We start from the raw sequence: 18,257 nt of genomic DNA, 5'->3' as shown, positions 1-18,257 counted from the left end.
CGGGAGTTAGCGAAGGACAGGGAAGCCTGGTATGCTGCAGTCCATGGGGTCACAAAGGGTCAGACACAACTGAGTGACTGAACATCAACAACAGCTGTTACAAATAAGGTTGGTTATTGTGCTCAGTCACCCAGTCATGTCCGACTGTTTGCAACCCCTTGGACTGAAGACCACTATGCTCCTCAGTCCATGGGATTCTCCAGGCAAGAAGACTGGAGTGGATTGCCATGCCCTCCTCCAGGGGATCTTCCCAACCCAGGGATCAAACTGCTGCATCTCTTGCATTTCCTGCTTTGGCAGGTGGATTCTTTACCACTAGCACCACCTGGTAAGCCCAAGTTTGATTATTGTTCTGAAGTAAATTCACACCTTCTCAGTGCTTCTGGAAAGATGGGAACATGCTTTGAAATCATTCACGTAGTGGCACACCCTCCTAAGTAGTGTTCTGGTAAATTCTTAATTTTCAAACAACTAGCCGTTGGGAGAGGAGGAAGAGAAGAAAGCACCCGTTTCCAGCATTTGTCAGTCTGTCAGTTTCCCTGGCCACTTGGCCAATTTCAGACTAAGTAGACGGCATCCCTGGACCACAGGGCTGATCTCCGTGTGCAGGCTCGGCTCTCCCTGGCTGTAGCAGCAGCTCTACGGTACCACTGTCTGTTTGCATTGCAAGGAAGTAGGTCAGATGAGCCTCCCTTAAACAGGAAGAACGCAGATCTGCTGAACATTAAGGTGCTGGTAGGCGATATTGTGGTTAATGAAGGAAATTTATAAACCAGTATATAACGAAGTACAACAGCTGTCTCTTTAATGGGTAATTTTGCAGGAGAAGCACAGGGCATGCGATTGTTGAACAAAGCCCTCTTGGTCTTGGTTTCCTTTTCTCCCACTAGCAGGGCAGCCCGGCCTCCCTTGGTTCTCAGCCCTGTTACCCCATCCATTCGTTATGCTTCAGAGACCCTTGCAGAGAGCGCTGCTCCACTGACATGCTGTCATCTCTCAGCACTGGTGACTGTGACGAGTGAAAAGGTCGTGCCTTCAAACATTAGCATTGCAAAGAGATGTGAAAATGATCAGTCTCTTTAAAGGGCTGAGAATATGTGGGTGAGACAGAACAAGGGCTCGTCAGACCATTTCTGACCATGAGCCAGAACTAAAATACCCATTTTGGTGGAGGCATTCCTCCGAAGGAGAAATATGAGTAAAAAGAGAAGCTTTTTTTTGCAGGGTAAGATGGACAAATCATACACCGGAGGGCCAGGGTTTAGTCGAGGGACTTCTCCCATGTAGAAAGCAATAAAGCTTTTCATTAGTAGGAAAAGGAAAGGGCACACAACAAGCAAGCCCTCTGAGCACAGCTGCATTTTCTTGGAGACCACTAATGTGTTCCTGTAGTTGGTGCTTTCAAAAGGATAGGAAATTTCATCCCAGGCAGACTCCAGCCTTCTGAATGCATTTGCTCCCTGTGTAGCAGCTCATGAGGTCGGACAGAAACCCTTATTTGGCATCTGTCTTCGGGTTCCTGTGGCTGGGGGTGGGGTTCCTTTGGTTTTGACCAGAACACTTCTCTGCTGGGGGGGCCAGGCTCGGCGTGGCTTTGCAGAAGCTCGGTTACTGTACAGGAGTGAGACTCAACTTCACAGAGGTGCACGGGTGGGTCGCGCTCGCATCACCTAGGACTCTGGAGTTTACATCTGAGATCCTCTGTCCTGAAGAACCTTCGCCTTCTCGCTCGGTTGGATGACAATGCCATTGGTGGAATTATTTAGTTCTCTGGAGACAACACAGAGGAATTCTGCCTGATCCTTATTCCCATAAGGCAATGGCACCCCACTCCAGTACTCTTGCCTGGAAAATCCCATGGGCAGAGGAGCCTGGTAGGCTGCAGTCCATGGGGTCGCTAAGAGTCAGACACTACTAAGAGACTTCACTTTCCCTTTTCACTTTCATGCATTGGAGAAGGAACTGGCAACCCACTCCAGTGTTCTTGCCTGGAGAATCCCAGGGACGGGGGAGCCTGGTGAGCTGCCGTCTATGGGGTCGCACAGAGTCGGACACGACTGAAGGGACTTAGCAGTAGCAGCACTGAAATATAAAGTACTGAGAGTGGTAAAATACCCCAGACTTGAGAAGTGATCACACTCAATGTGTCTTCACAAGAAATCTGTATTTTTTCATACCCTGCCATGTGACATGTTTCTTTGCCTTTTTTTTTTTTTTTTTCTTATTTAGCAAATAGCATACACTGAGAAATCCTCTGTGTGGCCTTTAGCAGCCCACCACACTGAGAGGCATTAGTGTGGATTAATTTCCAGAACACAGCTCTGCCACTGAAGTCTCTCTACTCTGTGCTCAACAAAGGGGGCTGTAGGAACTGGTTCTCTACAGGAGGGGCCGGGGGGCCATATTCCAGTTGGTAAATTATTTGTGGGCTTCCCTGATGGCTCAGACAGGAAAGAGTCTGCCTGTGATGCAGGAGACCCAGGTTTGATCCCTGGGTCAGAAAGATTCTCTGGAGAAGGGAATAGCAACCCATTCCAATATACTTGCCTAGAGAATTCCAGGGACAGAGGAGACTGGTGGGGCTATAGTCCATGGGGTTGCAAAGAGCTGGACTTGACTGAGCAACTAACACTTTCACTTTTCATACTATTAATAGAAGAAATATTTCTCATTATTTAGGACGCTGTACAATGCAATGGCCTCAGACATCTAGTCCTCACTATCAACATTTTCTCTTCTTCTTTTTTGAATCCAGGCAGCCAATAAAACAGTAAACCAAACCCTGATGTGTAACCTCTACAGACATGGATATGAGCTGACTCATTAACTTCTAAGTCCCACAGTGCCCCTGTAAGTCTGTTCCACATTAACCCATCGTCTGCCTGAGATCACAGACAAGCCCGCCCAGGACTCCAAATGCCTACAGCCCTGGGCATTTCTGTTGGTCCCTACCCTCCACTGCATTTAAGATGCAGAAGCCCCAGCCAGCATTCCACATCTCCCCACCTGTACACCTTAGCCCATCCCCTCACCCCCAGACATGCCCACATCTCAGCATCAGTCAGGATGAGGCCCACAATCATCACTGCAGCCCCCACAGGGGGAAAGCAGCAGAGCCAGTCCCTGCTTTAAACTCACCCAGCAGTTCCACTCTTGGGTATAGATCTGAGAAAAACAAAAGCACTAATTCAAAAATATACATGCACCCAACATTCGTAGCAGTGCTATTCACAACAGGGTATGGAAGCAACCTAAATGTCCACCAACAGATGTGTAAATAAAGAAGACGTGGCACATATATATACGGTGGAATCCTACTGAGCCATAAAAATAATGAAAATTTGCCATTTGCAGCAATATGGATGGACTTGGATGGCATTCTGCTAAGTGAAATAAGTCAGACAGAGAAAAACAAATACTCGATGATATCGCTTCTATGTGGAATCTGAAAAATACAACAAACTAGTGAACAAAACAAAAGAGAAACAGACTCACAGATACAGAGAACAAACTAGTGGGGAGAGGAAAGGGAGAGGAGCAAGACAGGGGTAGGGGGTTAATAAGAGTTATTATGGGATTATATGAAATCATGTGTGTGAAACTTTTGAAAATTGTAAAGTGCTACAAAATTTAAAGAATCTTTCACTCAATAAAATGTCTTGCCCCTCCCCTTTGAGCCTAGAAAGCGAAGGCAATACTAAAATTATATACTTGAAGCAAGTGAATTTTGTGGTATGTTTATTGTACCTCAATATATTGGTTAATAAAATTAAAAATTATCTTTTAAAGGTGAAAGGGAAGGAGGGATCAGAACCAAAGTTTGGGGATGGTGGAGCAGTTCTGCTGCTTCTCAGACGCTCAGGAAGAGGAATCTCACCATGGTTGTGGGCAACTTTCTTTAAAATCTGGGCCTCATGGTGCTTCTTTTGCTCCATTCCCAGCCTGCCCACTCCACACTGTGTTATCTCTGCCATATGCCTTCTGACTATAGAGAAACTCTACAGTGTGGGGTCTTCCGTGGGGTCCAGGCTACAAAACTGGGAGATCTTTGCCTTGTTGTGTGTCTCAAACCACTCTAGCTGGCTACAGGGAGGACATGCCCTGGCATGTGCCAGTCTCAGGGGAAGGCACAGCGTTTCTATGGTCAAGTGCCCAGGGAGAGGTGCTGGAGGTCCCTGAGGTGGGTGGCAAAGAATATAGCATGAACATCACCTTACGAATGAGGGAGAGCCCTTACTCCTGTGATTGGGAAAATTAGGTAAAAAGTAGATAAAAAATATATAAATTTGTTTTAGTTCTTTTTCAAATCTTCCTGTTTGTTTTTCATATCTTCTTGTTCCTTTCTCATGTTTTGAAAATATCTTTAAACATTTTGTGCATTATTATTTCAAGGCCTGTATCTCGTAATTCTAGCATCTGAAGCCCTTGGGGGCCTGATTCTCCATGAGGGTAGATTGTTTTCTCACGTGTTTTACTATTTTTGTTTTGTGAGCTCATGTTAGCAGAGATTCATCTGGAGAATCCCAAAGGGCCTGGGTGGAGGGTACCTCCTTCTAGAGTGTGTTTGTGTTTGCTTTTGCTGGATTCCTCAGGTCCATTTCCACACTAATTGTTCAGTGCCTAAGTCATGTCTGACTCTGCCACCCCATGGACTGCAGCACGCCAAGATTCCCTGTCTTCACTATCTCCTGGAGTTTGCACAAACTCATGTCCTTTGAGTCAGTGATGCTATCAACATCTCATCCTCTACTTCCCTCTTCTCATTTTGCCTTCAATCTCCCCACAATTGAAGGCTTTTCCAGTGAGTCTGCTCTTCCAACTAGGTGGCCAAATTATTGGAGCTTCAGCTTCAGCATCAATCCTTCCAATGAATATTCTGGGTTGAGCTCCTTTAGGGTTGGCTGGTTTAATGTCCTTGCTATCCAAGGGACTCTCAGGAGTCTTCTCCAATACACTAGTTCAGTCTCTCAGTGTCCGTTTCTTTGTGACCCCAAGGACTGCAGCACACCAGGCCTCCCTGTCCATCACCAACTCCCGAAGCTTGCTCAAACTTATGTCCATTGAGCAGGTGATGCCATCCAACCATCTCATCCTCTGTCGTCCCCTTCACCTCCCGCTTCCAATCTTTCCAGCATCAGGATCTTTTCCAATGAGTCAGTTCTTCCCTTTAGGTGGCCAAAGTATTGGAGCTTCAGCTTCAGCATCAGTCCTTTCAATGAATATTCAGGAATGATTTCCATTAAGATCGACTGGTTTGATCTCCTTGCAGTTCAAAGGATTCTCACGAGTCTTCACCAACACCACAGTTCAAAAGCATCATTTCCTTGGTGCTCAGCTTTCTTTATGGTCCAATTCTCATATCCATACATAACTACTAGAAAAACCATAGCTTTGATTAGGGACTATATTGGCAAAGTAATGTCTCTAATTTTTAATATGCTGTCTAGTTTAGTCATAGCTTTTCTTCCAAGGAGCGAGCGTCTTTTAATTTCATGGCTGCAGTCACGATCTGCAGTAATTTTGGTGCCCAAGAAAGTGAAGTCTGTCACTGTTTTCATTGTTTCCCCATCTATTTACCATGAAGTAATTGAACCAGATGCCATGATCTTAGTTTTTTGAATGTTGAGTTTTAAGCCAGCTTTTTCACTCTCCTCTTTCACTTTCATCAAGAGGAATTTTGAGATGGAGGGAGGGAACTTGACAAGTTTCACAAATAAAGTTTCCCATTCTCTCAATACATTGAGATGAGATTCCCTGCTATAAACTTTGGGAAAAGTCTGGTTTTGAGGTCTGCAGAACTGTGGGTTAGGGATGCCAAGAGGTGACTTCAAGGATTGGTTAGTCAATCGGTTAACTAACAAGGTTTCAGACCTGGTCTTTACAAGGATGTATCTTGCCTGAGGACAGTGTTATCTTAAAATGTAAATTATGGGAGTAGGTCTGATGAGGTCTTTACAACCTCCAGACATTCTTTGGATTATATAACCTCATTGTTAACACTAGCAAGCGGGTACTCTTTCTGCCCCCTTCTGATGCCTATGTCAGAAGCTTTCTCTATCTCCTTTATACTTTAATAAAACTTTATTACACAAAAAAAAGAAAAAAAAAAGAAATTCCCATAGTTGACAAGGATAGTTGGAAATGTAGGTGATTATGGAAGGAGGAGTACAATTCTCAATGGAAGCCCTTTTTCCTGTCTAATAAGCAAGTCATATCATTTTCTTGTGTGTTTTAGGGAACATAAGTTTACTTTCCACAGGGATTGGAAGAGAATAAGACCTGCACACCCCGCCCCCCTCCAAATAGGAAACCACACAGCAGTTTCTTCTTGGGGCTCATTGAGTCCAGTTTCATTTTTCTGCCACCCTTCCAACTCTTTTATTAATGATTCTTGCTCAGCCAATACATTTCAAAGAAACATCTCAAATGCAATTGAGCCATGTGTTATGGTGGGGAAACCGTGAACCCTTGCTTTGCCGAATAATTGTGTCATTTTTGGATTTTCAGTTCCTGCGATGATTACATCCTACCCAAACACCACCCTGGCCACTCAGGGTCAAAAGAAGGAAATGAGCTGCACGGCCCATGGTGAGAAGCCCATCATAGTCCGCTGGGAGAAAGAGGACCGGATCATTAACCCCGAAATGGCCCGTTATCTCGTGTCTACCAAGGAGGTGGGGGAGGAGGTGATTTCTACTCTGCAGGTAAGAGCATGGCAAACAGGACAGATGAGCACCTACCTTCACAGGCAGAATAATCCTGTCCTTTCACATAAGTGACTGCATGTCGGGGAAAGCCACAGATCATCATCAACAGTTACAACGGGGCTCCCTTAGTGTTCCAGTGGCTGAGACTTCACCTTGCAATGCAGGGGGTGCTGGTTCAATCCCTGGTCGGAGACCTAAGATCCCCTATGCCTCACAGCCAAGAAACCAAACAACTTTTTAATAAAAAGAACAAAACAAAAAACAAATTCAATAAAGGCTTTAAAAATGGTCCATGTAAAAAAAGAATCTTAAAAAAAAACATTTATGAAACACTATCTCTCTACTTTTATATATAAAGGGATTCCAGAGTAGCCTGCAAAAATAGTACTTTATCCTACATGTGGTTAAGAGTGAAATTATTGCCAACATGGCAGGGAAACAAACTGTAATAATAATAATAATAATGAGAGAAATAGCATATTTTTTAATTTATTTTTTTATTGAAGGATAATTGCTTTACAGAATTTTGTTGTTTTCTGTCAAACCTCAGCATGAATCAGCCATAGGTATACATATACCCCCTCCCTTTTGAACCTCCCTCCTGTCTCCTGCCCCATCCCACCCCTCTAGGTTGATACAGAGCCCCTGTTTGAGTTTCCTGAGCCATAAAGCAAATTCCCATTGGCGATCTATTTTACATATGGTAATGTAAGTTCCCGTGTTACTCTTTCCATACATCTCACCCTCTCCTCCCTTCCCCCCATGTCCATAAGTCTACTCTCTATGCCTGGAGAAACAGCATCTTTTAATGACAGGTAATTCTGGAGAAATGACAGCCTACACTGTGCACTTTTTTTTAACTTCCTGAAAAAAAAGTCAAAAGGATTCTGCCACAAAAATATTATAAGGAAAATATTTTGCTTCTTGGGGGAAAACCCAGAGTAAAAAAGTATTGTAGTCTCTTAGAATTTTTAGCACTGCTGGTAGTTAGCTGAGTAATTCTTTTAATATGGGGGAGAAAGGATGCTGTAAAACACACATGAGGGAAAAAAAAGCCCCGTGTTTGAAACGTGCATATCGATTCACTCTCAGGTCCAATCTTGGAGTCCTGGGAGACCAAACCTTTATTGCAATGTTTATAGATCTGTTTTGTCTAGGCAGGATTGCTCTGGCTGTTTTAAAAATCCACTATGAGATTTAACCAAAACTCCTCCCAATGACACTGTTTAAATATTTACAAATATAGTCCATGATGGTCTGATGGACACTCTGCCAGTGATGTAGAGAAACTTCATCAGGATGGGCTCTACTGGCTTGTGAGAAATGTTTTGGAAATTGTTTGCTAAGGCTCATCATTGTCTTTTAGAGACAAACATATATATCAATAATGTAAAGAAGACATTTAATAAAACATTTCTCTCGACTTAAAAACAAAATCCACTATGAGATTTTTTTTTTAAGTGGGAGTATGTGGAATATATGTCAACCTGAATGTGACATCCTATATCAATTTCACATCCAATTTAATGAGCTGGCAGCTGACATGGATTATGTACACTGAATCTGTCCATCGGCACATTTACAATTGTGCTGAAATAATTTGTTCTCAGTTTTGTGTCCCTGTGTGTGAGTGTGTTTATGTGTGTGCTTGGGGCTGGGAGGAGAGTGAGAGTGGAGAGATTTTTGTAACCAAGAGCCCTTTGAGTTGTTCTCGCTCTGCATTCCTCTGGGTAAGATGGATTTCTCTCTGCTTTACACATAGATTTTGCCAACGGTAAGAGAAGATTCTGGCTTCTTCTCCTGTCACGCTATCAATTCTTATGGGGAGGACCGTGGAATAATTCAGCTCACGGTGCAAGGTAGGACGGACAGAACCTAGGGGGAGAAACTCGGCGGTGTCAGGACAGTAAGTGTGTGCCCAGGCTTGGGTGTCCAAGTGGCCTCAGCTTTGACACATCACACTTCCAAGTCCTAAGAAGATGTTGAATCTTAACAAAGTTGGTGCTAAAGCTTCATTTTACAGATCTCACGATTATACCAAGGTGCAGCCCCCAAACAGAGGGAGCAAAGTCCATAAAGGAACTGAGTCAGCTGACTGGGCAGCCTGACATTGTGCCTTTCTTGTTCAAATTTAGGAATCCTTACTAGATATTCTGCCCCTGGAGGAGGGAAATGGCAACTCACTCCAGTATTCTTGCCTGGGAAATCCAATGGACAGAGGAGCCTGGTGGGCTACAGTCCATGGGGTCGCAAAGAGTCAGACATGACTTAGTGTCTAAACAACAACTAGATGATCTGAATGAAAGTTTCATATTCGGGGCCAAAATAGTTTCTGATTAATAGATCCCAAGCCAGACCAGAAGAGTGACATGTAAATCCTCAGGTTTGGTCCAGCTTTATAAGTGCTATGAAAATTGGCAAATTTGGAAAAATAAAATTGTTCCATCCTAAAATGTGCTTAGGAAAAAAATATTTCCAGGTTAAAAAAAAAAAAATAAGTCTGCTGTGTTGAATGCTGACAACGTTTTTGTGAGTCACTAGGGATTTTCACTAGCATCTTATGCCTGAATGACGTTCAAACTAACCCAGGTTTTCTGTTGACCACACAGAGCCCCCAGATCCTCCTGAAATTGAGATCAAGGACGTGAAGGCACGTACCATCACCCTCAGGTGGACCATGGGCTTTGACGGGAACAGCCCCATCACGGGCTATGACATTGAATGCAAAAATAAATCAGGTAAGTCCTTCATTTCCTCCAGCTGTACTTCCACTTCCAAAAGCTGTTTTATTGGTTGCCTTTTAATGTAAGCACAACCTGGGCTGCGGGAAACTCAGAGGGAGCTCTTTTGGCCAGTCTATCTCTTTCCTTGCGTGAAGCACACCACCATTTCCTTTAGTGGGAGTGATTTTGTGTTGCGATCTCTTTGTTGGGTCAGCCCTGCCTCTTTTCTCCTTAAACCAGCAGGACCTCAATCCTGCTCCCTCCCCGTGGATCACTTTGGCACTGTCCCTACCAAAGGGTGCACGGGCAGCTGCCAACCCAACCCGGCCACTGCATTATTTTTCCCACCTTCCCATCTTCCCCCTGCTTCTCTAGTGTCCACATCCCTGAGCACTGGCTGCGTTCAGTGTCCGTGGGCTGAGCTGAGCCACGGTGGTTTGTGCAGAGGGCCACATATTGCTGAGATAGCACTGATCCTGCAGTGACCTCCTGGATGTGCAGGGACAGGCTGGTGGCACAGATGCAGCCAGGCACGCCTGTGCTTCGCTGGGCAAGTGGCCAGCTCACCAAGAGCCCAGAAATAAAACAGACCAGCTGCCAGGACCACATCAGGCACGCCGGTTGATCATCCTAAAGTGACAATGACAAGGCCACTATGAACATTAGGACCCATCAGGCCGAGGGGAGGGTACCACCACTGTGGCTCCAGGTCTGGACTTGGACACAAAAGATGAGGAATTAGAGCAGCATCAGCTCGTGAGGGTTTGATGTTCTCACAGTCCAGGAAAGTGGCCTCGTTTCTCACTTCCTAGGCACCGTGCATCACTTCACAGAACACTGCGATGATGCATTTATCTCGTGAGCTGAAGCTGGAGCAAAAAATTAAGCTGGTGGCGTGTAGAAAGGCAGGTCAGGCAGGCAGAAATGTTTCTGTAGGAACAGGCAAGGGGCAGGGTGGGGCAAAGTGCGAGACTGGATGAGGAAGTGAGTCCAGAAAAGGGCTAAGGTGGGGGTTATGGAAAGGAATTACTGAGGATGAAAGCAGCTTGCATCAAACCAAGAACAGAGGTCATAGCAATAGTGCTTGAGGATGGCTAGAAGTCTTGGGTTAGAGATGCATAAGAAAAGATGTCAGAAGAGGCATGGTGACCAGCTTGGTTCCCTGAGCCACAGACCTGGAAGTGAGGTGATGCTTCCATGGACCCTGAGAAAGCCTCCTGAGAGGAGCATGGTGGCTGTGGTCACACAGTCCCCTGGAAACCAGATCCCATGCAGGGGATGGAGGTAGAGGACGGCCAGTGAGCAAGCTGAGGGCAGTGCTGAACCAGCAGGGATCTTTCAGAAATCAGGACCAACGGGCTTGCCCAGGGCCAAGGGCAGAGAGGAGGCCCTGCCTTCATTCTAAAGAAATAAGGGCAGGATGGAACCAAAGACTGAGAAGTTCTGAGATCTGGGTCTTGAAGTCTCTTAGGTGAGGCAGGCATGTTCTTACAGAGAACAACCTGGAAACTGAGGGCAAGAATGAAAACTCGGCAGGAACACAGACACACAGTGGGGGTACTCTGCAGAGTCTACAGAGAGAGGGACAGACCCCCACCCCCGCAAGCCTCGCAGGTGGGCACTAATAGAAGGACTGCAGGTCTGGGAGCTAGTGCCCACAGAGCCAGTCAGGGGAGTAGCTACATGCCTCCCTGTCTTCAGGGGATCAGTCATTTCCAGGTGCTTATGATGATCCAGTGGTTCCTCAAGGGAGTTTGGGTTCATCGTGTCTCTGGCCATGTCTCTTACCAGCTATAACCACCCCCGCCACCATCCTCCTCTGTGAAATGGGCAACCACAGCATCACCTGTGACAAGGGTCCCTCAAAGGCTGCCCTCCCATCCCTGGACCACACAGTTACTATGGTTCCTCCCACCTGCTGGTCAGACCCCATTCCTCATTTGAGCTCCACAGGGATATATCCCAGGTCCACATTCAAGCCCATGCCTCCCTCTCATGCGCTGCTGCAGTCTCTCTCCTTTCTTTGCCTGGCAGATGTGTGAACTCATATTTAACTGTGTGCCTGTGTGTCTTTTTTAATTTATCAATATTTTCTTTTATTGAATCTGGGTTTTGACTCAAGTTAGAAACATCATTCTCTGCACTGTGGTCATAAAATAAATCAGCCTATTTTCTTCTATCATTTTGTGTTTCTTTGCCTCCCTTTTCTAAATTGAGGTCTCCAATCCATTTGGAGTCTACTCTTGTGTACACTGGGAGAGATGGATCTGATTTTATCTTCTCCAAAAATGGGTCTTCTGTTGCCCCAACATCATTTATTAAAAATCCACCTTTGTCCAGTGATTTCAGATGCCACCTTTATCACATACTAAGCTTTTGTATGTTGTTGTTCAGTCACATAGTCTTGTCCCATGGACTGCAGCATGCCAGTCTACCCTGTCTTTCACCATCTTCTCAGAGTTTGTTCAAACTCAAGTCCATTGAGTCGGTGATGCCATCCAACCATCTCATCCTCTGCTGTCCGCCTTCCATATGTAATTGAGTCTATTTCTGGACTTTCCTATTCCCTGGGTTTACCTATGTACTAATGCAGCAGTACCAGACTGTTTTAATCATAGGGGCTTTATGTCTTAACATTTGGTAAGGCTAGTCTATCCTTGCAACTTTCCCTCCCAGTGTTTTCTTAGCTTTCCATATATAATTTCAGGATCAACTCATTTAGCTCCATAAACACATGTTTTTGTTATTGTTAATGGTATCCCATTAAGTTTATTAATTAGAGCTTATGACATTTTTATAATGATGCTGTGGATTGAATTCCCACCCCTAAACTCTTTGATCAAATGACCTCCCTTGCATGGTTTGAAAACAGATGACACTCCTTAGTTTTCCATTTGCCAAAAAAAAATAAAATATCCCAAGTTCCTTTGCGTGTCCCTCCTCGGACCATCACCTGGCCCTTCAGCTCCACTCACCCCGTGGCAGCGCCCCTGGGGTCATCTGTCTGGGCACAGGCACAAAGGAGCCATCACCTCCCTCGTTTGGAGCCTTTGACTTTCTTCATGTAGCCTGCATCATGCTGGTTTCTATGGCTGTCACATACTGGGTTCCTAGTAGCCACTGCTTTACTCCAGGTAGACACCAAGATCCACCTTCCATCCCCTTACAGCATCTTGCCCCATGTGCGAGGCCAGCCCATTGGCCTATTGTGTCTACTCCAGCCTGCCATGTTCCCCACATCCCTTCTTGGGTGCCTTCTCTCCGAGGCCTCACAAATTGCTGCCTGGGCTTAGTGTCTTAGTACGCCCCTACCTCCGCCGCCTTTCACACAAGGGCTCTCCTGCAAGGAGAAGACAGAGCAGAAGTGGCTTCCCCAGGTGCTGATCCTCCCTTCTCTCACCCAACACCATAGATCTCATCCTTCTCTGAGCCACTTCTTCATTTTCTACCTTTGCGTAATTTTGCCTCTCAAACTTTGGGTCACCCTCACGGGACAAATCTGACCCTGCACAGCTCTCACCTTTCGCTCCTACCAACTAGAGGACTTACAACAACTCTTACAAAGTTCCACCCCTTAGTCTTCCTCTAAGCACGTGAGACTTCCATCAGATTCCTAGAAAATTGAAATCGAGTCTCATTGGATATCCAGCAGAGACCTTGTGAAGGTCCCATGCTGCAGGAAGCCGGCCTAGAACTTGGGGATAGCACTAGTGGGGTCAAATCCCAGCCTCACTTCTCAGCACCTCAACAACATAAAATAAAATAAAAATCCCCGCTTCATGAGGATGTTGTCAGCATCCAATTGAAAATACATTCTGTCCAGACTCTAGCTGTGCAGCAGGATGACCCAGAGAGTTGTTGTCTAGTCACTCAGTGGGGTCCAACTCTTCCTGATCCCATGGGCTGCAGCACACCAGGCCTCCTTCCCTCACCATCTCCTGGGGTTTGCCCAAGTTCATGTTCATTGCATCAGTGATGCCATCCAGCCATTTCAAACTCTGATGCCCTCTTCTACTTCTGCCCTCAATTTTTTCCAGCATCAGGGTCTTTTCCAATGAGTTGGCTGTTCACATGATGTAACCAAACTATTGGAGCTTCAGCTTCAGCATCAGTCCTTCCAATGAGTATCCAGGGTTGATTTCCTTTAAGATTGACTGGTTGGATCTCCTTGCAGTTCAAGGGACTCTCAAGAGTCTTCTCCAGCACCACAGTTTGGCATCAATTCCATGGCCCTCTGCCTTCTTTTACCATCCAGTTCTCACAACCGTGCATGACCACTGGAAAGACCATAGCCTTGATACACAGACCTTTGTTGGCAAGGTGATAGCTTTGCTTTTCAACACACTGTCTAGATTTGTTATAGCTTTCATGCCAAGAAGCAACTACTAACCCTTTAAGCAATTAAATGCCTGATGCTAAGTCATGAATGGACCCTCATGTGGTAGGTTCTATATGGATGCCAGTTTTAATGTCAGATGGTTCATTACCCAGTTTCACCACTTATTAGCTCTGTTAACCAGACCGGGTTGCCTACCCTCTCTGAGGATTGTTTTTTTTCCCAGGTAGGAATCAGATCAGATCGAATAGCACCATGAATCTCAGAGATGCCCTTGTGGCTCTCGTATGCTACAACCGCCCAGAGAGAGAGAGGCATTTTTTTAAAGCACAGATTTGTTTAAAGTACCACCCCCAGAGATTCTGACTGCATGGATGTGAAAGTGCAGCTGTCAGGAAGCTTTGAGTTGTTTCCAATGTGCCCACAAATATGGGGACTGCAGAAGTCACCCTTGTAAAATGCCTAGCAGGGCACCCAGTGAGCAGATGCTGCTCTGAAACCTGAGTTCACCTTTCTTCTGGCTTTTCTTCACCCACCACCTTGACTTCTGCTCAAACCCAGCGTCTGCTTTTCTCCCCAAAGCTGAGCCCCGTGGTCCACACCATGGAGATTCCCCTTCCCTCTGAGTTCAGGGTTGTTGGGTTGTTGTCGTTCAGTCGCTAAGTTGTGTCTGACTCTTTGTGACCCCAAGGACTGCAGCATGGCAGGCTTTCCTGTCCTTCACCATCTCCCAGTTTGCTCAGACTCATGTCCATTGAGTCGGTGGTGCCATCCAACCATCTCATCCTCTGCCGCCCCCTTCTTCCCCTGCCCTGTGGCAGACCCAGAGAGCAATGCAGAAGGATCCCACAGAGACTGTTCTCTGTGTACAGCTTCCATCAGGGGCCCTATTCTTAGGTTTCAGTCCTGTCCACACCCCAGAAATACAGTTCCTCCCCTTTGGCCCCCTTGGACCCCAGAGGCAGCAACTCCCCACTCTTACAGGTGCTGGGAACCTCAGCATCTCCTACAGGTCCCTTTAGCCAAGCCCACATCTCAGTAAACAGACACCTTACAAACCATCTTTGTATGATTTACACAATCTCCTAGATGCTACTTGGGAGTCTAGAAACCACCCTCTGCTTTCTCCGTTGGGCAAGACCTATAATCAATCCTCACAAGCATTTCATTGTTCAACCTGCTCTTCCTGCTCATGTCCTTACCCCAAATCTCCCATCCATACTTGCATCCTCCAGCTCCATCTCTAGGCATGCCTTTCTGCTCGTGACATATTCCTCCTAAGAAGTATTTTTATTTTGTCTATCACATGTTCTTGCTAGTTTTATTTTTATTTCAATTTGCAATTCCATCCCTAAGTGTCAGGATTTCCCTGGGGTCTGTTTTTAATGCTCAGTGTGGTATTCTCAAGCACACTTTGTTTATAACCCACGACCAGTCCGTGTGCACTTTGGCATCTGAGATCAGAAGTGGCATTTTTGGCCCCTTTCTCAGCTCTTCTCCTGGGTAGCCACACCCTGTTTGTGTTCTTCTTTTAATGTCATATCACTTGCTAGAGTGTGTTTGGGAATTTCACTAGACTTTCCTCTTCTTCATTCAGTTACTTTAAAATCCTTCAGGATAACGCATGTCTTTCTCTTTCTCATCCTCTTGATTTTTACCTGAAAAGCCCACCCTGTAGTGTTTTGAACCATAGTCTAAGAGTTATGATCACTGACATCATCTTTTTATTTCAAAGTCTAATCATTGCAAGAAAGAAGTTAAAAATACAGCCCCTTCTCCAAGGACCATGAACTTCCTGCCTGAGACCCCCACCTTGGTGACTCCCCAGGGGCTATTCCCATGACTTCCCTAGCAGGAAAAGGAGACGGGCAGTCACTATATCCCTGCAAGCTCTCAGCCATCTCCTAGACACACCTCAGGGAGTATGGCACATTTCCATGGCTATGTCAGTTCCAGAAGGCTCCATAATGGCCTGGGAAGAGCCATCAAACCCTACAGGTGTCAGCTTCCTCCTGGGGCTGGTTAGCAACTGCCTCTGCATCATGCAGTGCCTAGAGTTCCTCCCTGTCATCCTAATTATCTTCTCCAGAAGGCCTGACTTTCTTTTTGTGGGACAAGGCTCCTACTTATACATCATTCTGTTGGCATGAACTTCCTTCCCATCACTTGTCCTCTATTGAATCCCATTCTTCTGTTCTTCTATCATTTGTTATTGTGCAGCGTCTTCTCTTTTTAAATTAATTTTCATTGGAGTATAGTTGCTTTACAATGTCGTGTTAGTTTCTGCTATACAGCAAAGTGAATCAGCTATATGTGTACATATTGTTGTTCAGTCACCAAGCCATGTCTGACTCTTCACAACCCCATGGACTGCAGCACACCAGGCTTCCCTATTCCTCACATTCTCCCAGAGTTTACTCAAGTTCATGTCCATTGACTCGGTGGTGCCATCCAACCATCTTATCCTCAGTCACCCTCTTCTTCTGCATTCAATCTTTCCCATCTTCGGGGTCTTTTCCAATGAGCCAGCTTTTCTCATCAGAGTATTGGAGCTTCAGCTTCAGCATCAGTTCTTCCAAAGAGTATTGAGGGTCGATTTCCTTTGGATTGACTGGTTTGATCTCCTTGCAGCCCAAGGGACTCTCAAGAATCTTCTCCAGCACCACAGTTTGAAAGTATCGATTCTTCAGCGTTCTGCCTTCCTTACTGTCCAGCTCTCACACCCGTACATGTCTACTGGGAGCCTTGACTATGTTGACCTCTGTTGGCAAAGTGATTGCTTTTTAACACACTGTCTAGGTTTGTCATTGGATTTCTTTCCATACAGGTCACCATAGAGCATTGAGTAGAGTTCCCTGTGCTATACAGTAGGTTCTCGTTAGTTATTTATTTTATACAAGGCATCAATAGTGTGTCTTCTCTTTCTCTGTCATGCCCTTCTCCCTTCAATCATTTGGACTCAAAAGGTACTGCTGCTTTCAGGAAATACCAGTAGCAAGTTTCTATATACTCCATTCCCTGTAAGAGCCCTCAGAGGAAGACCTGAAGCCACATATTCCTCCTACAAGTCCAGGAAATCTCTTGCACTTGCAATGATCTTTGGTCAGAGCAGCCCTTGGAACTTCCGTGGCCATCATTCATGTGGAAAAGGGCATGGGGTCATTCCCGGGACCCAGAGGTCTATTTGCCATGTATTTCTTCATCTAGGAAATATGCATTTATTATTTGCCAGGCTCTGTGCGAGCACAGGGCCTACAGCATTAAACATGGCCAGCATGGTCCGTGCCCTCACGGGGCTTAGAATTCAGCAGGAAACTCAGACTCTAGGTGCAATTCTTATAAGTCTGATGAGCTCAGCAGAGCAAATGCAAAAGGATCCTGGGATGGGCAGGGTGGTGTGAGAGTATGCATGCATTCTCTCTGCCACCATCTCAAGGGGATCTTGGTACTTCCACAACCACAATCATCTGTTGACCCCTCCCAGTCCCAATCAGCACCTGCTCAAACTGTTTCTGAAATAAGAACTGTTCATCGATGTGCTCATCATTGGTTGAAGCCCAAAAGCCAGCAGGTGCACACCATCATGCATTCAATGACAACTCTTTGTAGAAGGCATGCCCTGTCCTTAAAATTAGCTGTGGTTGAAAATAATTCCTACAGTAAAGGGTTGGAGACAACAATGATTTCAAAACTTAGAACTGAGAAGTACACTTAATGACCAGTGCTTATGAGGGAGACTGAGATTAGTTTTTATGTATTTCATTTTTACCACCCTCCTTTTTGGAGAAGAGGTCTGATACGGCTAAAGGCTTTGCTGGTTTTCAAATACCTTTGAGAACTAGGGATTTTTTTTCTTTTGGGTGGAGGGCTGCTCAAACCATACTTTTTTTTTTTTTTTTAATCATCTTGTACCATGAGTGTTGTGGAAGTAGCTGTTTTTCACTTTATTGCCATAAGCTTCCCCCGCTTCTATTCTCTGTGATTTCTGCCAAGGAGTCTGTTGTGTTGCCTCGGACAAAACTCCCTGAAACAAGCTGCCTGCAGCCCTGTACCCCACAATGTGGGTGTTGAATGTTTAGTTTTGCATCCCCTCTGATGGCTAGCCCACCAGAATAGTGGCAGCATTGCATTGAGAATTCACTTTGAGTTGTAACTTTTTTTCTTTCCTTCTTTCTTTTTTAAAAAAAATTCCTACTTGTGAACTTTCAACAGCAGAGGGAAAAAACTCATGTCTCTATCTCTTCTTTTTTGAAAAACAAAACCCAAAAGACTCCTGGGATTCTGCTCAGAGAACCAAAGACGTTTCCCCTCAGCTGAACTCGGCCACCATCATTGACATCCACCCTTCCTCCACCTACAGCATCCGCATGTACGCCAAGAACCGGATTGGCAAGAGTGAGCCTAGCAACGAGCTGTCCATCACCGCAGATGAGGCAGGTATGTCTATGGGCAGGGGGCCTCAGGGAGTAGGCTGACGGGGCTCAGATGGTT

General features: G+C 45.5%; 1 protein-coding gene across 1 annotated transcript in view; it reads left to right on the top strand.

Annotated features, from left to right (window-relative positions):
• DSCAM (DS cell adhesion molecule) overlaps positions 1-18,257 on the top strand; it is a 283,047-nt gene that overhangs the window by 117,105 nt on the left and 147,685 nt on the right. Inside the window, exons 5-8 of the mRNA XM_045165314.1 lie at positions 6,508-6,704; positions 8,470-8,566; positions 9,317-9,445; positions 18,036-18,203. Coding sequence (XP_045021249.1) covers positions 6,508-6,704; positions 8,470-8,566; positions 9,317-9,445; positions 18,036-18,203 — 591 coding nt within the window. The remainder of the gene's footprint in view (positions 1-6,507; positions 6,705-8,469; positions 8,567-9,316; positions 9,446-18,035; positions 18,204-18,257) is intronic.

The sequence above is a fragment of the Bubalus bubalis genome, chromosome 1 (genome assembly GCF_019923935.1).
Source record: "Bubalus bubalis isolate 160015118507 breed Murrah chromosome 1, NDDB_SH_1, whole genome shotgun sequence".
In the NCBI taxonomy this organism is placed as follows: domain Eukaryota; kingdom Metazoa; phylum Chordata; class Mammalia; order Artiodactyla; family Bovidae; genus Bubalus; species Bubalus bubalis.
Note: the sequence above shows the minus strand (reverse complement) of the source record. Positions and strands in the feature narration are given on the sequence as shown.